Source organism: Quercus lobata, chromosome 2 (assembly GCF_001633185.2).
Source record: "Quercus lobata isolate SW786 chromosome 2, ValleyOak3.0 Primary Assembly, whole genome shotgun sequence".
Lineage (NCBI taxonomy): Eukaryota > Viridiplantae > Streptophyta > Magnoliopsida > Fagales > Fagaceae > Quercus > Quercus lobata.
Window position 1 is genome coordinate 30,429,421 of NC_044905.1, and position 16,456 is coordinate 30,445,876.

Here is a 16,456-nt window from a genome sequence, read left to right on the forward strand (position 1 = left end):
GAATTACTTCATAGTTCATACACTCAAAAATAATCAAGTGCTAGAAAAGCTATGGACACTGATATAAACCCCTAAAATATAATCAATAATTGACGTATTGAAGGCAACAGGGATAGATCAAACATGTACAAATGGCCACGCATCAACCATATCCCATTTTATACGAGCACCAAACAGAAACCTTACCCATTGTGCAGTATCGTTTTGCAATAATGTAGAATTTTCTTTTCTATTGGAAAATATAGTAGATCTGGCTTGACCAATCGTTTTTTTAGAGTAACATCCATGATGGAGACAGGCACAAAATGATAAGACGTATTATTTTAGACTTATCACGAGGTATCCCCTAATCTTTTCCTAAACCTTGTATAACTGAGCCCACATTATCTCACGCTCCACTTGCACACCCAACTGAAAAATCTGAACAGGCTCTATGATATCAATGTTTTCCCAATCCTCACTGGTCCAGAAGTACTAGCAAAGTAGCAAGACTCCTGACTTCTGTAATATCCAGATGAACACGACAACATTCAAATCAGATGGGAAACATCACTAGTAATTACTTAAAATGAAGAACCTAGGTTTGCATTTAAGGGCAGTAGAAAACTATATATTCCATGTGGGACATTGGGCTCAACCAAGTGCCCTAAGACATACTTCAATGTGAATTTCGATTTCCACACCTAATATGGACCCATCAATACAACCAGACAAGAAATGCTAACCCCAAACCAAAGTTAAGGGAAAGATTTTTGTGGCAGGGAATTATACCTTCCCTACAATTCGTTGAATCTTCCAAAATATTTCACCAAAACAAGAGATACACAGATGGAAACCGAAGAAAAACATTTAGAACAATACATTGCAATAGAAATTTGTAGAATACTCCAAAAAAATATCATAAAGTGTACTCTCTCCTTTCACATAAATAGTCAGTTCCACTATGAATTTACTTATTGGAACCCACTATTACGTGAGAGAGTAGACATTTATCGTACTCCCGAGTATATTATATAATTACCCCTTTTCCCACACAGGAAACACATGCATGTATTTAAGTTTTGTATATTTCTTTCTTCTGCCAGTGGCAAGTGACCAAAGGTCGGACCTTGCATTCATATAAATTGCAGCACATCATGCAGGATCCAATTGTCTTCAGAATATTTGCACTAGGATCATTTTATAAGAAAAGCCCCGATTAAGATTACAGTGCATAAACACATAATTCTACAAAGCAAACTGGTTCACGCCAGCACCAGCATTCTAATTTAGAACAACCTAAAACCATGTCATGCATGCCAGCATTCTAATTTAGAACAGCTCCATAGTCAACTAGGATATTTTCAGTTTACACATGCATGCCACTAAGGTTAAGACCCAACAAAATATTCACTCTACACGCCGGCGCTTCTTTGCAAGATTATCAAAGACCTGGTGGACATCATCAGCTGTGATTGGCTTTGATGAATCAAAGGACTCCTGAAACAGGGAAAAGAAGAAAGGAAAATGCATATAAACGTTTATGCGAGCATGGTACACTAAAAAATGTAACAAAGAAAAAGCCAGCCAAACCCTTGCTTTCTCCCTTCTGCTTTATAAAACCAGTAAATAAGTCATTAAGAAGACAAACAAATACATACCAGGAAAGTACGAATTTCATCCTTCATATCTGCAATGCCACTTAAAATCTCCATTTTCTCTATATGACCAAGTTTATTGAATAAACTTAGCTCAGCACCCTCCTGTTGCTGCAACTTTTCTTTCCTCTTCTGTGTTGCCATTTGCTCATACTCTGCAATTGAGTCCTCCTTGTCAAGCAGAAACGCAATACGCTTCTGATTGTAAAGAACTATGCATTTTTCGCATCTGCAGAGTACATCCCGCCAGTTTTTGGAAAGAAACAGTGGTTTACTGTCTAAAGCAGGAGAATCAACCCCCAAGTTAACTCCAAGAACACAAGTAGATGTATGTGAACTGGCATCTTTTACGCAAGGATCTGAAACCACAATCTTCTGAGAACTTTCTCCAACAAACGAACTGTTCCCATCAGAGACATTAGCTCCATCCATTTTAGGATTATTATGAGCATTAACATCATTATCTAGTTTTCCAGATCCACCAGCTGAAGATGTATCTTCCACCACATTCTTATCCTTATTAGTATCTACAGTAGTATCACCCTGCCTCCCTGCTGCCCAAATGGATTGAGGATACAGTCCCAGAAAAGAAAAGCTGGCTGAGCAGGCCTTACATATAAAATCTTCATACAGAGGTTCTCCTTCATCATCTCTTGGAACCTGTGGTATGGCAGAAAGATGGGTGAAGCACCAAACAACTAAACAATGACAATTGGAGGAAATGAAAAAAATGCTACCACAAAATTAGAGAAGCACCTAGATGATGTTTGAGCTGCTTTTTTCTTTTTCTTTTTTTGTTTTTTTTTGGGGGGGGGGGGGGGGGGGGGGGGGGGGGGGGGAGAGAAGGGGAGCACAAGTTCTCAGCTGTAGCTTCTCTTTAAAATGTAAAAGATAGACTCAAAGAGTGGTTCAGAAAGAGAAGTCAAGAATAGACATCTTTTAACAAAAATTTAACTTAAATGGGAAAAGAAGTTGAATGGCGTTGAACTAAGCGGACACAATAATGAACAGTATGCAGATACCTCAACCACAATGCAAGAGAAATTAAAATTAAACTCTATTTACATTGTTAGTTTCAGTTTCAGCAAACAAGTGTATATGAAATGAAGTGTTCAACATGGAACAGAATTGCAGATGGTAATGTTTTCATTATGTTAATTGTGTCTTTTCTTCAGGCAAGTAGCACAAACATAAGACAAATTCATGGTCTCAGGTTGTATGCTAGAATACAACATCAATATACTAAAAAATATTTCCTTTTATCAGTGTTAAGTTTAATTGATGAACGTCGCTTTTTCCAGTATAATAGGGTGGGGTGAGGGCAATACCAAAGGGACATCTACAGGCAGAGTAACCCCAGTAACATCATTGTTCAACAAAATTACCACAATGATAGATGGCAATTGGCAAGCCCCAAAAACATGGATTGGCTCAGTTGTTTCCCAGTAAGCACAAGCAAACAGATGTGTATATAACAGGACAATGAAGTGACTCATCAATTTTTCTAACCCTACCATCAATGTTATTTAATTATGTACATGTAAGAATAGGCTCCTCAATTTGACAGCAAGAATCAGAAGGCCTTTTGCATCATTTGAACACTACTATCAGAATCTTGCCATGACCAATTGTTTGCAAAACCATAATATGATTTGCATAAAGTTAGAAGAACATAAAACAAAGACAGAGAAAGAATTGAGAGCCATAGTGAAAGCACAAGCTAGCAACCTCGCCAGAAGGCTCAAGACCAAGATGTTCCTCATGAAACCAGTCCTCACATATACAGCACTGTATCATCTCTACTTGTTCTTCTACATCAGGATCAGGATAGGGGCGACTGCATGTGCAATATGAACCTTTGAAATTATGATTATATGAATTCTCAGCATTCTCTATGTCTTTGTTTGGGAAAATCTTGCAGAAGAACTCCCCAAATTTTGAATTTCCACAGTCGCACCTAAAGTTTCTCTTGGTCCACAGCTCTACAATCTTGTTACAGTAGAACATCAAAAGGCACCATTAGATAAGGTTAGTATCCTTCAAGAAAAAATTTACAGGATTAAGAATTAAAATATACTCGGTTTACATGATGTCCTAGCATAAAAGATATCATTTCCATGATCCATCCAACTATCTGATAGCATATTAATTTTGAAATCCATCCAGGCCAGCAACTTAACCCAAAAAGACCATAATTCATCAAGAACAGGGAGAGGGGAAAACAATAACTCATTCTCAAGACCATATTCAAAGGATCCTAAACCAAAAACAAAACAAAACAAAAAAAATGGTGGTTTGAAATGTAAGTTGGACAAAATTAATAGCATTGTTTAGTTATCTAATTAACTATTAATGAAGTGACAAAATCCAATCCAAACATGACTAAATAGATAGGATTTAAGAACACCACAATAGAGTTACCCTAAAGCTCTAGAAGATCTTAATCCATAAGAATATAATAGAACAAACATACATAAAGAAAAGACACAACCATGACCCTTTTCTTTTGCTGAGGCCAATTAAGACCATGCAGTGACCATCTCCCACCCCCCCACCCCCACGCCCACCACCACCACAAGAAAAATTCATGAAACTTGATCCCATCAAAACCAACTCACATCTTAGAAACATCGACTGATCAACTCTTCAAAAGAATCAAAAAGAAATAAATAACCAAAAAAAAGGATCCCTCTACCCTCATGTATTGAACATCTAATTTTGCTTTGCCATTATAGTGATGCACTCTCATTCACAATAAAAATCATTGGTAAAATTCATAAATAAAAATAAAAATAAAGAAGTTGTCATTAAACAATGTATAGCTACTAGTTATGTACTTAACATGAGTCAAAATAAAATCCTCTACTCTTAAGAGTACTGAAGAATACCTCATGGCCATCATGGCAAGACAAGGAGCAAGCTGTGCAAACTCCAGCATTTCCATCTGGGGTACAAGTCAGGCATGAAAAAATTGCCTGCCTCTTCATATAACCATTAGTATAAGTACATTCCTTGCCCTCATCACCCCCCAAAACTAGGTCCGCTTCCTATAAGTCAATAAATAATGAAATAAAAACACCCATTAATTTAATCCCTACAAAATGTACAGGTACAATATATTAATGACATCAATCAAAAGCCAGTGCTCCTTTACAATATAAGGGAAGAGTGTGCTTAGGACAGACGGTAGGAGATGAGATAATGACGTGGCTAAATTAGATGAACTTCACTATCCCAGCATGAAGGGCTTTGAGGCCCAGCATGAATTTTAGTGTTTCCTTAATGAACTAGAATGAGTTAAACATGAGGACAGTACTGATAAGAAACTAGATGTACTTCGCTGGGCCAGATTATATATATGCTTTGCAAACATTATATCTGAAGGTATCGGAGCAATCAAATCAAAAAACCGAAAAGGATATAGAAGAAAAAAAATATGAGCTAAAGTGAACAATGAAACCCTCTTGGAGAATGGTAAGCTATTATTGCATTTTACATTCAAGTGGTTTAAAGGGCCTACATTAATGCATTTTGTCAACCTCTGAGCTTGCAAGTAGACACTGTCAGAAGAAGCCACCAAATAACAGTCTATTTTTGAATAATGATGAAGCAAAATGGTTAAGCAATTAATAAATTGCAGTAAGAAGGCAAGGATATTGTTTGGTTAATTTTCCAAGTACTTCTATTTCTTCCAAAAACAGAATTTACCTTCTCTTACGCTGGAATGCAAAAAAATCAATCTACTTATAAACAAACAGGAACTAAATTAGCCACCAGGAATTGATTATTTAAACAGAAAGGAACCATGTGATTGCTATTACATTTGCAACCATCATCGAATAATTAGATTTTCTTAGTCACAAGAGTTAAGCCAGCATATTAATTTAACAACCTACCTTTCAAAAATGAGGGTCAAGATAATGAACCACATAATTTGACAGAGACTTTCTTATTAACACACAAGAACACAAATTTTTAGGACCTAGGAGTAAGGTACTTCTTTAAAATGCTAACAAAATAATACCTAATAATTTCAATTAGGCTGTAGTCAGTTAGTAGGAGTCTTAAGGAGAAAATTTTAAATTTGTGGGGGTTACCAAAATTATGGGTGTTTGGTACTTCGGTTTGCTAATATTGGCAGTTTGAAAATCTTGGGATATTTCAATTCCCACAATTTATTGGATTCCAAAGGAACATATCACCTGTAATTTGGTAATACACAATCCATACAATGTGTCTTCCTTGGTCCAACCAAAATTAGCCACCTCCATTCAAAAACTATGTCACATCCACCTCAGCCAAAGGTATTCAAAGGCAAAAGGCAACCTTAACACTCCAAAGCCTTGTATCACTTGAGGCATGAGGAAACAAAAAGAAACTAGCCCGATAAAAGGGAGGCAAAAAATTCTAAATATAGTTATTATACATATTGAACTTTAATCAATATGTATATAATGTATTGAAATATTATAATCAAGTGTTTTTGACATGTGTTGCATAAAGATTTTAGGTCTATTACTTGATTTCAAAACCTGCTTAACATGGTTTAGGATCTATCCATTATTCTAACAAATGGTTTTACAAAAAGCTATTATAATTTAATTAATCAAACAATAAGCTTTACAACAAGCTTTTGTAAGTTAATTAATCCAACAATACATTTTACATCAAGCTTCTATAAATTAATAATCTAACAATACGTTCTACAACTTCTATAATCTATGTTGATGAGGCAGTTTGAGGGAGTGGCAAAGTTGGAAAGTTAGATCTATTCAGGCCTTTAGGACCTGTTTGGTTAGGGTGTTTTAACAACAGTTTTCAGTATTTAAACACTAAAAACTATAGGCCAAAAAAAAAACAACGCATTAGGTAAGAGTGTTTTTTATTAGAGTGTTTGAACTATGTTGCTCAATTTAGGGTGTTTAAACACTAAATTTAGAAAACTCCTCTTACCAGTTTTCAGTTTTCAAACAATGTTGCTCAATGACACTTTTGTAAATATTTCAAAAACTATAGGTCTTACTGATTAGACTACATGTCATCACTTTTAAAAAACACACACACACCAAACACACAATTATGTTTTTTCACTCTTTGAAAAGACGTCATTAGAAATATAGTTCCAAACACATTTTTTGCATTATGAGTATTTTAAATACGCGTTTTTACAACACTTTTTAAACCACAGTTTTCACATCATTTTGAACAACAATACTTGAACACCTCTACCATAATGATTGGGAGTTGGATATGGTGGCTTCTTTTCTCCATCGTCTAGGCTCGTATATCCCCCTGAGAAAGGATGGTGTTCAGGTGATGTAGAGATCAAAGAAGAGTGGGGAGTTTGATATTCGTTCTTTCTACAATGCCTAGAGGGGTTCCACTTCTATTTCATTCCTCTAGAAAGAAATATGGAGTGTGAAGGCCCCTCAAAGGGTATCTTTTTTTGTTTGGACAGCAGTTTGGGAGAAGATCCTTGTGAGAAACTTACGAAGAGAGTCTATTCTTTAGTAAGTTGGTATTGCATGTGTCAGTGTAGTGGGGAGACAACTGAGCATCTTTTGATTCATTGCACAATGGCTTATGAGCTGTGGAGCTTTGTTTTTTGATCCTTCTAGATTCATCGGGTTTTAACAGAAAGAGTGATTGATCTTATGTTTGTTTGGAGAAATTGAATGGGTAAACACTCTTCAGATATATGGAATTTGATTCTGTTATGTTTAATGTGGACCATATGGAGGTAATGTAATTAGCATACTTTTGAGAATGTGATGTGAAGAGCACGAGGACTCAGTTATTAACCACTTTTGCTGTTCTCTGTTTGATTGGTCTTATGCATGGGGTTTTACAAATAGTTATTCAATTCCAATGTTTATTGAGTCTGCCTTATTGTACATAATTTATTGTAATTCTTTAGGCTTCTTTGTGTCCATTGTACATGAAGTAGTCTTTTTTTAATAAAATTTATTCTTTCTTATCCAAAACAAAACAAAATTCTAAAAATAACTAATCTACCAATAGGTTTTACAACAAGCTTCTACATAAAATAAATAAATAAATAAAACAAACAAAATTAAATTTTAAAAAATAAATAAATAAGTAAATAATACTAAGGCTCTCGCCTTTTGCCTAGTTTAAGGTGCTCACCTTGCTCACCAAGACATTATAGGTAAGCAGCTCACTAAAGGCACCTCACCTTAGAGACTAAGGCTCTCGGCTTTTGCCTAGTTTAAGGTGCTCGTCTTGCTCACCTAGGCATTATAGGTAAGCAGCTCACTAAAGGCACCTCACCTTAGAGACTAAGGCTCTTGCCTTTTGCCTAGTTTAAGGTGGTCGTCTTGCTCACCTAGGCATTATAGGTAAGCAGCTCACTAAAGGCACCTCACCTTGGAGACTTAGAGACTCTTTAGTGGCACCTTGACTCGCCCAAGCACCTAGGCGAGCGCCCGGCTCACCTTTGACTACCACACCTCAACCAAAACTAAAAAAACCATTTTTGTATTCATTAATCTCAAACCCACCTATTCTCTCCCCCTCTTCCCATCAGCCCTTCACCTCTACTAATCCATCCTCCAAATTTGACACTCCATGCTTGAGAACCACAACATCATTCAGACCCAACTCATGAAAATCATGGCGCTCGTGAACCCAAAGTCCACAAGTTTGCTTTCTTTACGCCTTCTGCCTTGTCCGCAATGTGTAGTAAGTGTTGTTCTAAGAAGAACGGACACATATATGGATATAGGTAGGGTACGAAGGAGACACGTCAATTTTTGGAAAAAAAGGACACAGGTACAGCAAGATACAGCTATTAATAATTCTTAAACATATTTTTATTCTTTTTTTATGAGTTTTAAATATATTTTTATTCATATTTCTATACGTTATTAATCATTTATTTTCAAATAATGTTAAATAAAAAATTTATATATATATATATCAAACTAAGAGTAATAATAGATAATTAAGCAATCATTTACTATTAAAGGATGTTTGAAAATTAGAATAAAAATCAAGAATAAAGATATGTATTAAATTTTCAAATGCAATATTACTATTCAGAGCAGGAATGCTCTCTTTGTTTTGTGAAAGGGTATTAGATTCTTCTTGTGCATCCTAGGTGTTGTCTAAACCAAGAAAATATAGTGTAAGACTGAAATTGAATAGATGTTGCAATTAACTTGCAAATGCAAAATGAGCTAGTTTTAGCTTGCATAAGCAACACAATATATCTTTCAAAGTAAAAGACATACATTTGTGGGATTTCTTGGATATAAATGGTCTTTTATTCTAGCTTATTCTTACCAGTGAGGTAATAAATGGTGTGATATTAACACTTCTTTGATCTCTTTCGAGCAATGATAAGTGAACTCTTGGGCTCATGTCCACCACATGAGCACCAAATAATTTAATTTCACCTCAAGATGTGGTGAACTGTTTAGCTCCCATTTAATGCTTGGCTTATCAATTTCAATCACGCACTGAATTTTCCTCTCGAGGACGGACAACACAAACCAGACATCACAGACAAGGTTGAAGGCATCCACAGAAAAGGCAAACTTGTTTGAGATGACTGAGGACAAAGAGACAGTTTGATTAATTTTGGATTAGGAGGACTTGACATGAATTTTTAATCAAATTGGCTAATTTTGATTGGACCAAGACAGCCAGTGCAGGAATTTCATATTACCAAATTGCGTGTGATATGCTCTCAAGATTTGAAGTTCCATCTAGGAATTTTAATTTTTTGCATTGTGCACTTAATTAGAATTTTATAAATCGCATCTTAACATTCCTTATCAAGTATCACATATCATAATGTCCACATGGGTTGTTTTCTCCCCATTCTCCCTAATAAACTTACATTAAAATCTTGGTATTTCTAAAACTAGATTCTTAGGACCTAACAAACACTACAATAACAACAACAACCAAGCCTTAATCCCAAATTTTTTTAGGTCAACTATGGATCTTTAACAGATTAGTCAGGCTCAGTGCCTCAGCCACAAGTATTCTTTTCTGCGATTCTATTTTATCCAAAATCATACTCTCTTTCACTTCCTTAATTGATATCAATGTTTTTTTTTTACTACTTCAACTAATATTACTTTCACTCTTCCTCCTTATTTTTTTTTGTTCCCTCAACTTCAATCGACTCAGTCTCTCACCAGTAAATTAATCACTCCACTCTAAACATGACCGAATTATCTAAAGCAACTCTCCCCCCATTTTTTTCACCAATAAGGGTGACGCCTATCTTTAAGCTAGGACCAAATGAACGCTTAAGGCCTAATTTCTCAGGAATTCAAACAGACAGGAGTTTAAACTCACAGGAATCTTAAATTCTCAAGAATCAAAAACCTTACCAGCCAAACAGGCCCCTATAACATTTTCCATGTTTTATATCTTTCATTCTAGAACAACAAATATTCCACTCAAACAAGCATCTATTTTATCTTAAATTAGACATCACAATTTCAAAGTAACCCTAACAAACGTAAAACATAAAACCCAACACCCTAATTGAACAGATTTTCCTCAGAGTTCATAGCAACCAACAAGTGCATAAATTATACAGGTTATAAATTAAATATCTAAAAAAAAACTAAAATTTATGAATGGAAAAGAAGCTGACCAGTTCTTGTTCCTCAACACCCTTAAGGTACTCTTGGATAGAAACGGTCTGCTCAGCTTCATCGTCAAGCTCACCAGCCATTTTCTTCACCACGCTATCACCACGTACCTGAAATTCGCTGAAAACACACAAAATCTGAATGTTAGTGAAAGAAATTGTTGAAAAATGGGTGGATTGTGTCTTTTCCCTAGAAACAAGTAAACCCTAGATTCGAAGAAAGAGGGAAAATATCAGGTTTTGAAGGAAAATACCTAACGTTTGTGGCTGTGAGATTCTATTGCACACACACACACACAAGAGTTCGATGAGATCGAAGCAGAGGAAATGGGTTTCAGAGAGAGAGAGTGAGAGAGAGATTTGTGAAGATTGAAGAGAGAGAAGTGAGAGTTTAGGGTTTTATATGTGAGCAAGGACTATAAGGACATTTTCCCGCCATATGTCATTCCTATTGGATGCGTTTCACAAATCAAATCTGTGATGTGTTCCCTCCAAATGTGAATGTTGTTTTGTTTTGGATGGATTATGTGCCCGTTTGGTTCCACTTTTTCAGCCCAAAACGGGCGTTTTCAAAAAAGCTGGGCCCAAATGTGCGTTTGGTAACTTCAAAACGCAACTTTTATAAAAAAGTTGCGTTTTGAACTTTTAGAAAAGCTGAAGGGAAAACGCGCAACGGAAATGGAGGCTCCCTGGTCCATAAATCAAAACGCGCACAGCGCGTTTTGTTATATTACCGTTGCAAAGATGGAAAGACCGAAATACCCACACATTTTCTGTGCGCGTTGTGCCCTCATCTCTCATCTCTGCTCTCCCTTCGCATTTGACGCCTCCATCTGTTCTCTCTGCCGTGCTCTGCCTTCGTAAGTTTCATCTCTGTCTTTTTTCTTCTTCCGCTTCGCCTTCCTCTTCTTCTTCCGCTTCGCCTTCCTCTTCTTCTTCTTTCTTTCTTTCTTTCTGGTTCTTCCTCTCCGTAAGTCTTTCTGTAGTTTTGGATTGTGGTTTGTTTTATGGGTAGTGATTTTTCTGTGTGTTCTTTGGGTTGATTTGTCATGGGTATGGGTTGTTTTGATTTGGACCGAACCGGGGTTGATTCTCATGGGTCTGATTTGGGTTTTTTTGGTTTTGATTTCTCTGTTCTTTGGTTGATTTCTCATGGATTTGGGTTTGATTTCTCTGTTCTTTGGTTGATTTCTCACTTTTGGTGTGTGGGTTTTGATTTCTCAGGTACCAAAAACACTGATCTGCTACCAAAAACCAGGTACCAACACTGATCTGATTTTTTTTTTTTTTTACCGAGTGTGGGAAAAAAAATTTCGGATCTTGCTATGAATGGGTGTTGTTCCTTTACTTGTTTTGTTATTTGTTTTTGCTGATTGGAATATATAATGAAGTGTTAGTTTGATGAATATATAATGGGTATTGTGTTCGGATCTTGCTGATTGGAATATATACATGTTCTCATGAAGTGTTTTTGTTTATTTGTTTTGTTATAACAAAATTTCGGATCTTGCTATGAATGTGTATTAACTTGGAGATATTGTTATGCTTCAGTTGTGTTATATATTTCAGTTGCTATGAATGTGTAGAACTTATATATTTCAGTTGTGTTAGCTTGTGTTTTGGGGCCTGGGTTCATTTAACTTTTCTGACCAACAATTGGGGGTTGATATGAATGGTGGGGTATCTAATAAGTTGCCTTTGTCAAATTCCTGTGGGGAGTTTTTGCCGTACTCAGAGTCTTTTTTCAAGCCATTTAATGAACATCTTCAGTTTGATGTGCTTGGAAGCATGGGTCCAATGTAAAAATGTTGTATAAGCTTTATTTTTTGTTTTAAGGTATGAGTTTACACTTGTGTACGTAACAAATCATATTACTTGCCAATTCTACGTAACAAATCATATTATTTGCTCTTCTCTTTGGTGATTGATTAATTGAGATTGTGTTTTGAAAATTTGAAGCAGTTCATGTAACTTGCCAATTCTACCAGTAAAGTATAAATTCGAATCCCCTCAAGTTGAACGAAAACCCCATATCATTCCAAGCGCTGCCCTGTTAGAATTTTGTAGTGTACACATTATTAAAGGAATGTACTGATTGGAATTGGTCTATGGCATGAGAATTAGGCATCAAGTGGGCACTTTTTTTTTCCCTTTATTGCTTTTGTGCCTTAAAGTTCCTATAATCTGCAGGAATTGCTGTTTGAGTAACATTATTTGTTCACTTATTCTTGTTAAAATTTAGTGTACTAGAATATAGCTTGTGCGAAACGTTCTAACTCATAGAAGATGAACCTATTTTTCAAAATAAAAGATCTTATCGAGAGGGTAGACACAGTTGCTAATGTGGTACTAACCTTTTTCAGATTGTATCATCTTATTGAAAATGAAATTTTGGAAAGAATTTGGTTTTCTGAGGAATAATTTTGAAATCTGAGGAATAATTTACTAATTATTCCTCAGAATGCTTGTAGCAACTTCTTCTCGAACTTGTGCCTCATATAATTCTATTGATAGACTTATGCCATGTTACATTGTCTTTTTGATTTGTTGAGCAATACTCTGTGCTGATTATTGGCATGTTAGTTATAATGATATTTCAGCTGTGTCCATGTGTTATGTAATGAACAAACTTTGGGTTGGTGTTCCTTGATGCGTAAATCCGGATATTGATGATTGGGTTGCTAGAATATGTAATCTGATCCGTAAATACAGTATTAAAATAAATAAATAAATAAAATCTAGAGCAATACATGGTGCTTCTTGACTGACAATGAAGTTTGCCATCATTTGCATGTCCATTAGTTAAATAGGCATTATGTGAGATGATGAAAAGTTCATTATGGACAAAGTTTCAGTAGAATTTGGACGCATTTACATAGCAGATACAAACCACTAGCTATTTCACACAAGAAAAAAGTTTAATATACCCAATGAGAATGATGCTGAGTAGAAAGACTTTGTAACATTAAACGATTGGCTTTTCTTTGTGGAAAAAGAAATTATTAGTGGTATTAATACAGGGCTGCTATAGAACTATATGCTTTAGGCTAATGTTTTCATCTAACTTTATAACAATTCTAACAGGCTTTGTACCCTTTGGAAGTCTGGTTGCAGGTGTTAAAATTAAAAGCAGTATGATATATATATATATATATATATATATATTATTTGGTAGAAATGAAAACTTGTTCGAATGAGGACTAGAACATTGGTCATGATTTAGTTTTAGGATTGTTATATTTGTATTGGGATTTGAATGGAATTAATATCTTGGTTTTAGGATTGTTATATTTTGGTTTGTATGATTTGTTCTCAAGGTTAATAACCTTGGATACTGCAGTTGATTTGTTGGATTAATTATTTTTAAGATCATTATATGGAGTTGTTAAATGTTTTGGGTAGTCTCATCTTCCTCTTTTCTGGATTCCCGTGTTCTCCTCTGGCCATATATTTTAATGCTCAGACTAGGTAGCAATTTTTTTTTTTTTTTGGATTTATTAGATCATGTTTGTAACTAGTTCACTAGATTGGAATATTATGAATTCTATTTTTTGCATTTCTTATGGTTGCTTAACTCTATAGATGGGTAAAAACAACACTTCCAACTCCAAGGCAAAAAAAACAAGAGCAGTATGGGTAGATCCAAGTTGGACAACTACTTTTTGTAACCTTTGTGTGGAAGAGATTGAAGCTGGGAATAAGGGAATCTTTGCTGCCTTAAGTGCCAAAGGTTGGAGCAATTTGGTAATCAAATTTCGTGATGAGACTGGTCTAAACTATGATAAGGAACAATTAAAATGTAGGTGGGATGTATTAAAAGCAGATTGGAGAGTGTGGGAAAAATTGAAGGGTGTTGACACAAATTTAGGTTGGGATGCAGTGAAGGGAACAATTGATGCTAGTGATGATTGGTGGGACATGAAGTTGAAGGTGAGTTGAATATTTTATTAATATGTAGCTAGTTTGAAATATTTATGTATATTATTGTAATATGAGTGAAATAACAATTACATTTTGTAGGAAGTACCCAAAGCTTCAAAATTTCGACATAAAGGTCTACAGAATCTACAACAACTTGATAGAATGTTTAGGGATATTGCAGCAACTGGAGCAGAACTCATGTAGTACAATTTTTTTTATATTTTTATGTAGTACAATTTAAACTTCGATTATTGGTATGTATTTTATTATCTTTTTACATTTTTATGTAGTACAATTTAAACTTGGATTATTGATGTATATTTTATCATCTTTTTACATTTTTATTTTGTGCTTCATGATGATGAAAATTATTTAGATTTAATTAATATTGATAAGAAGTCATTAATGGTAATAACAAATAATTATGACACTAAAAAAGAAAAATTGCCCAAACATTATTAAAATAATACCAATAATATATATATATTATTGGTATTATTAAGTAGTAGGTTATTATTAGCTAACACTTGTGAGAAAAAATAATTTTTTTAGAAAGAGAAAAAAATAATTTTAATAGTCCGTTCAAATTAAAATTAGTATCAATTTTTATCACAATATTTTTACAATATTTTCACAATAAATCTTAAGTGGTAGGTTATTATTAGCTAATATTGGTAAGAAAAAAATAATTTTTTTAGAAAGAGAAAAATTGATTTAAGTATGATGAAGTAATTGATTTAAGTATGAAACAAACTCACATAAAAAAAAAAAAGGTATGAAATAAATTCTCTTATATATACATTGTCCTTTTTGGTCATTTACCCCTCAAAAAGCCACTTTTATAAGTGCTAGCCAAACACTCAGCTTTTTCATTATGCACTTTTTAACAGTTTTTACCAAACACTCAGCTTTTTGAAACTCCACATTTTCATTATGCACTTTTACAAAACTCCACTTTTTCATTATGCACTTTTTCAAAAAGCTGAACCAAACTCACCCTATGTTTTACTCATAATGTTTAGGAATTAGGATTTTCATTCATAGTGGAACACTGGAACTATAGTTTCTTCTTTTATTTTATTTTATTAGCTTTTTACTTTTAGGATTGCTTTCTCATAAAAATAAAAATAAAAATAATTTTTTTTATATATGTTAGAAATTCTACTCTAGCCTAATTTAAATATATATGTATGTAAAATTCCATCTTGGAGACTTGAAAACCGGTCATTGTCCCTCACACTTCACAAACACTTATACTTATGGAGTAACCACAAAATTCAAATAAATTATTTTTACGTTTGTTGGGTTATTCTTTTTTTATTTTGTAGGGTTGTGTGTTATTCTTTGAATTTGATTGCAAAGATTTTTGTAACTTAACCAATTTTTCTTGGTGTTTTGTAATTTTTGGTATTTTTGAGCACACCTTATTTAGGAAACCCAAATAATGTTACCTATTTATGTATGATATCAATTATTAAAATAAAAAAAAATTAAGGGGGTAAATATAACATGGGTAAAATATAAAAAGATATGTACGTATTTTAATATTATAAATTGGCTTTAACTTGTGTTGATAGCCATTAACCATGTGTTAGGCTTGTATATTGTTCAGTACATTAAAAGAAAGCATTGTTTTATGGTAAAATTTGTTATGGTTGAATAAGAGATTTAGGATTTAATATTTGTCTATACTAAAAACCGTTTTTGGTGTCTTGATTTAATGATAAAAAAACTATCATCAAGAGCGGACATCATAGATTAAAACTATCTTTAAAAAATAAAAAATGAGGCATTGTCTTATAAATTTATTAATATTATTATTGTAATTATTAAAAAAATTAATTTACAGAATTCAACCATTTAGAATTAGGGTCTATTTGGAATCCACATATTTTGTTGAAACTGAAAACTTTTTACTGAAAGTACCGTAGATAAAAGTGAATGTTAGTTGAAATAGTACGTTGGGAGTTATGAATAATACCAAAAAGTGCAGTAAAACCCATGAATAGTAGCAAAAATAAGCTGAATAGTAAAAAAAGTTGACAAAAAATAAGCTAGCCAAACAGACTCTTAAGATCTATTTGAGATCCGCTTATTTTGCTGAAAGTACTGTAGATAAAGGTAAAAGTTAGCTAAAGTAGTATAATAAGATCCATGAATAGTATCAAAAATTACAACGGAGCCCATGATAGTAGCAAAAATAAGTTTAATAGTAAATTTAGATGGCAAAATTAATTTTTGCCAAACACACACTTAGTATCGGAAT

The 16,456-nt window shown here is 34.0% G+C and overlaps 2 protein-coding genes across 2 annotated transcripts; one reads left to right on the top strand and one right to left on the bottom strand.

The window, feature by feature from the left end:
• Nucleotides 1–1,051: 1,051 nt before the first annotated feature.
• On the bottom strand, nucleotides 1,052–10,766 carry LOC115975289 (putative E3 ubiquitin-protein ligase UBR7). The gene is made up of 6 exons (XM_031096012.1): nucleotides 10,524–10,766; nucleotides 10,273–10,390; nucleotides 4,526–4,684; nucleotides 3,366–3,626; nucleotides 1,641–2,297; nucleotides 1,052–1,479 (listed from the first exon to the last, which is right to left on the bottom strand). Exons 2-6 carry the CDS (start codon nucleotides 10,351–10,353, stop codon nucleotides 1,390–1,392), a joined length of 1,248 nt encoding a protein of 415 aa, XP_030951872.1. The 5' UTR covers nucleotides 10,354–10,390; nucleotides 10,524–10,766; the 3' UTR covers nucleotides 1,052–1,389.
• Nucleotides 10,767–10,833: 67 nt separating this feature from the next.
• LOC115975290 (L10-interacting MYB domain-containing protein-like) lies at nucleotides 10,834–14,441 on the top strand. The gene is made up of 4 exons (XM_031096014.1): nucleotides 10,834–11,129; nucleotides 11,494–11,527; nucleotides 13,852–14,199; nucleotides 14,290–14,441. Exons 3-4 carry the CDS (start codon nucleotides 13,852–13,854, stop codon nucleotides 14,392–14,394), a joined length of 453 nt encoding a protein of 150 aa, XP_030951874.1. The 5' UTR covers nucleotides 10,834–11,129; nucleotides 11,494–11,527; the 3' UTR covers nucleotides 14,395–14,441.
• The last annotated feature ends 2,015 nt before the right edge of the window (nucleotides 14,442–16,456 follow it).

What these genes read in the sequence shown, in the direction of transcription:
- LOC115975289 (XM_031096012.1), bottom strand. Translation starts at nt 10,353, where the DNA reads ATGGCTGGTGAGCTTGACGATGAAGCTGAGCAGACCGTTTCTATCCAA. An exon ending in GTGTTGAGGAACAAGAACTG is followed by an intron (nt 4,685 to 10,272) that starts GTCAGCTTCTTT and finishes ATTGACTTATAG; the next exon opens with GAAGCGGACCTAGTTTTGGG. An exon ending in GTCTTGAGCCTTCTGGCGAG is followed by an intron (nt 2,298 to 3,365) that starts GTTGCTAGCTTG and finishes GCCATACCACAG; the next exon opens with GTTCCAAGAGATGATGAAGG.
- LOC115975290 (XM_031096014.1), top strand. Translation starts at nt 13,852, where the DNA reads ATGGGTAAAAACAACACTTCCAACTCCAAGGCAAAAAAAACAAGAGCA. An exon ending in GGTGGGACATGAAGTTGAAG is followed by an intron (nt 14,200 to 14,289) that starts GTGAGTTGAATA and finishes TACATTTTGTAG; the next exon opens with GAAGTACCCAAAGCTTCAAA.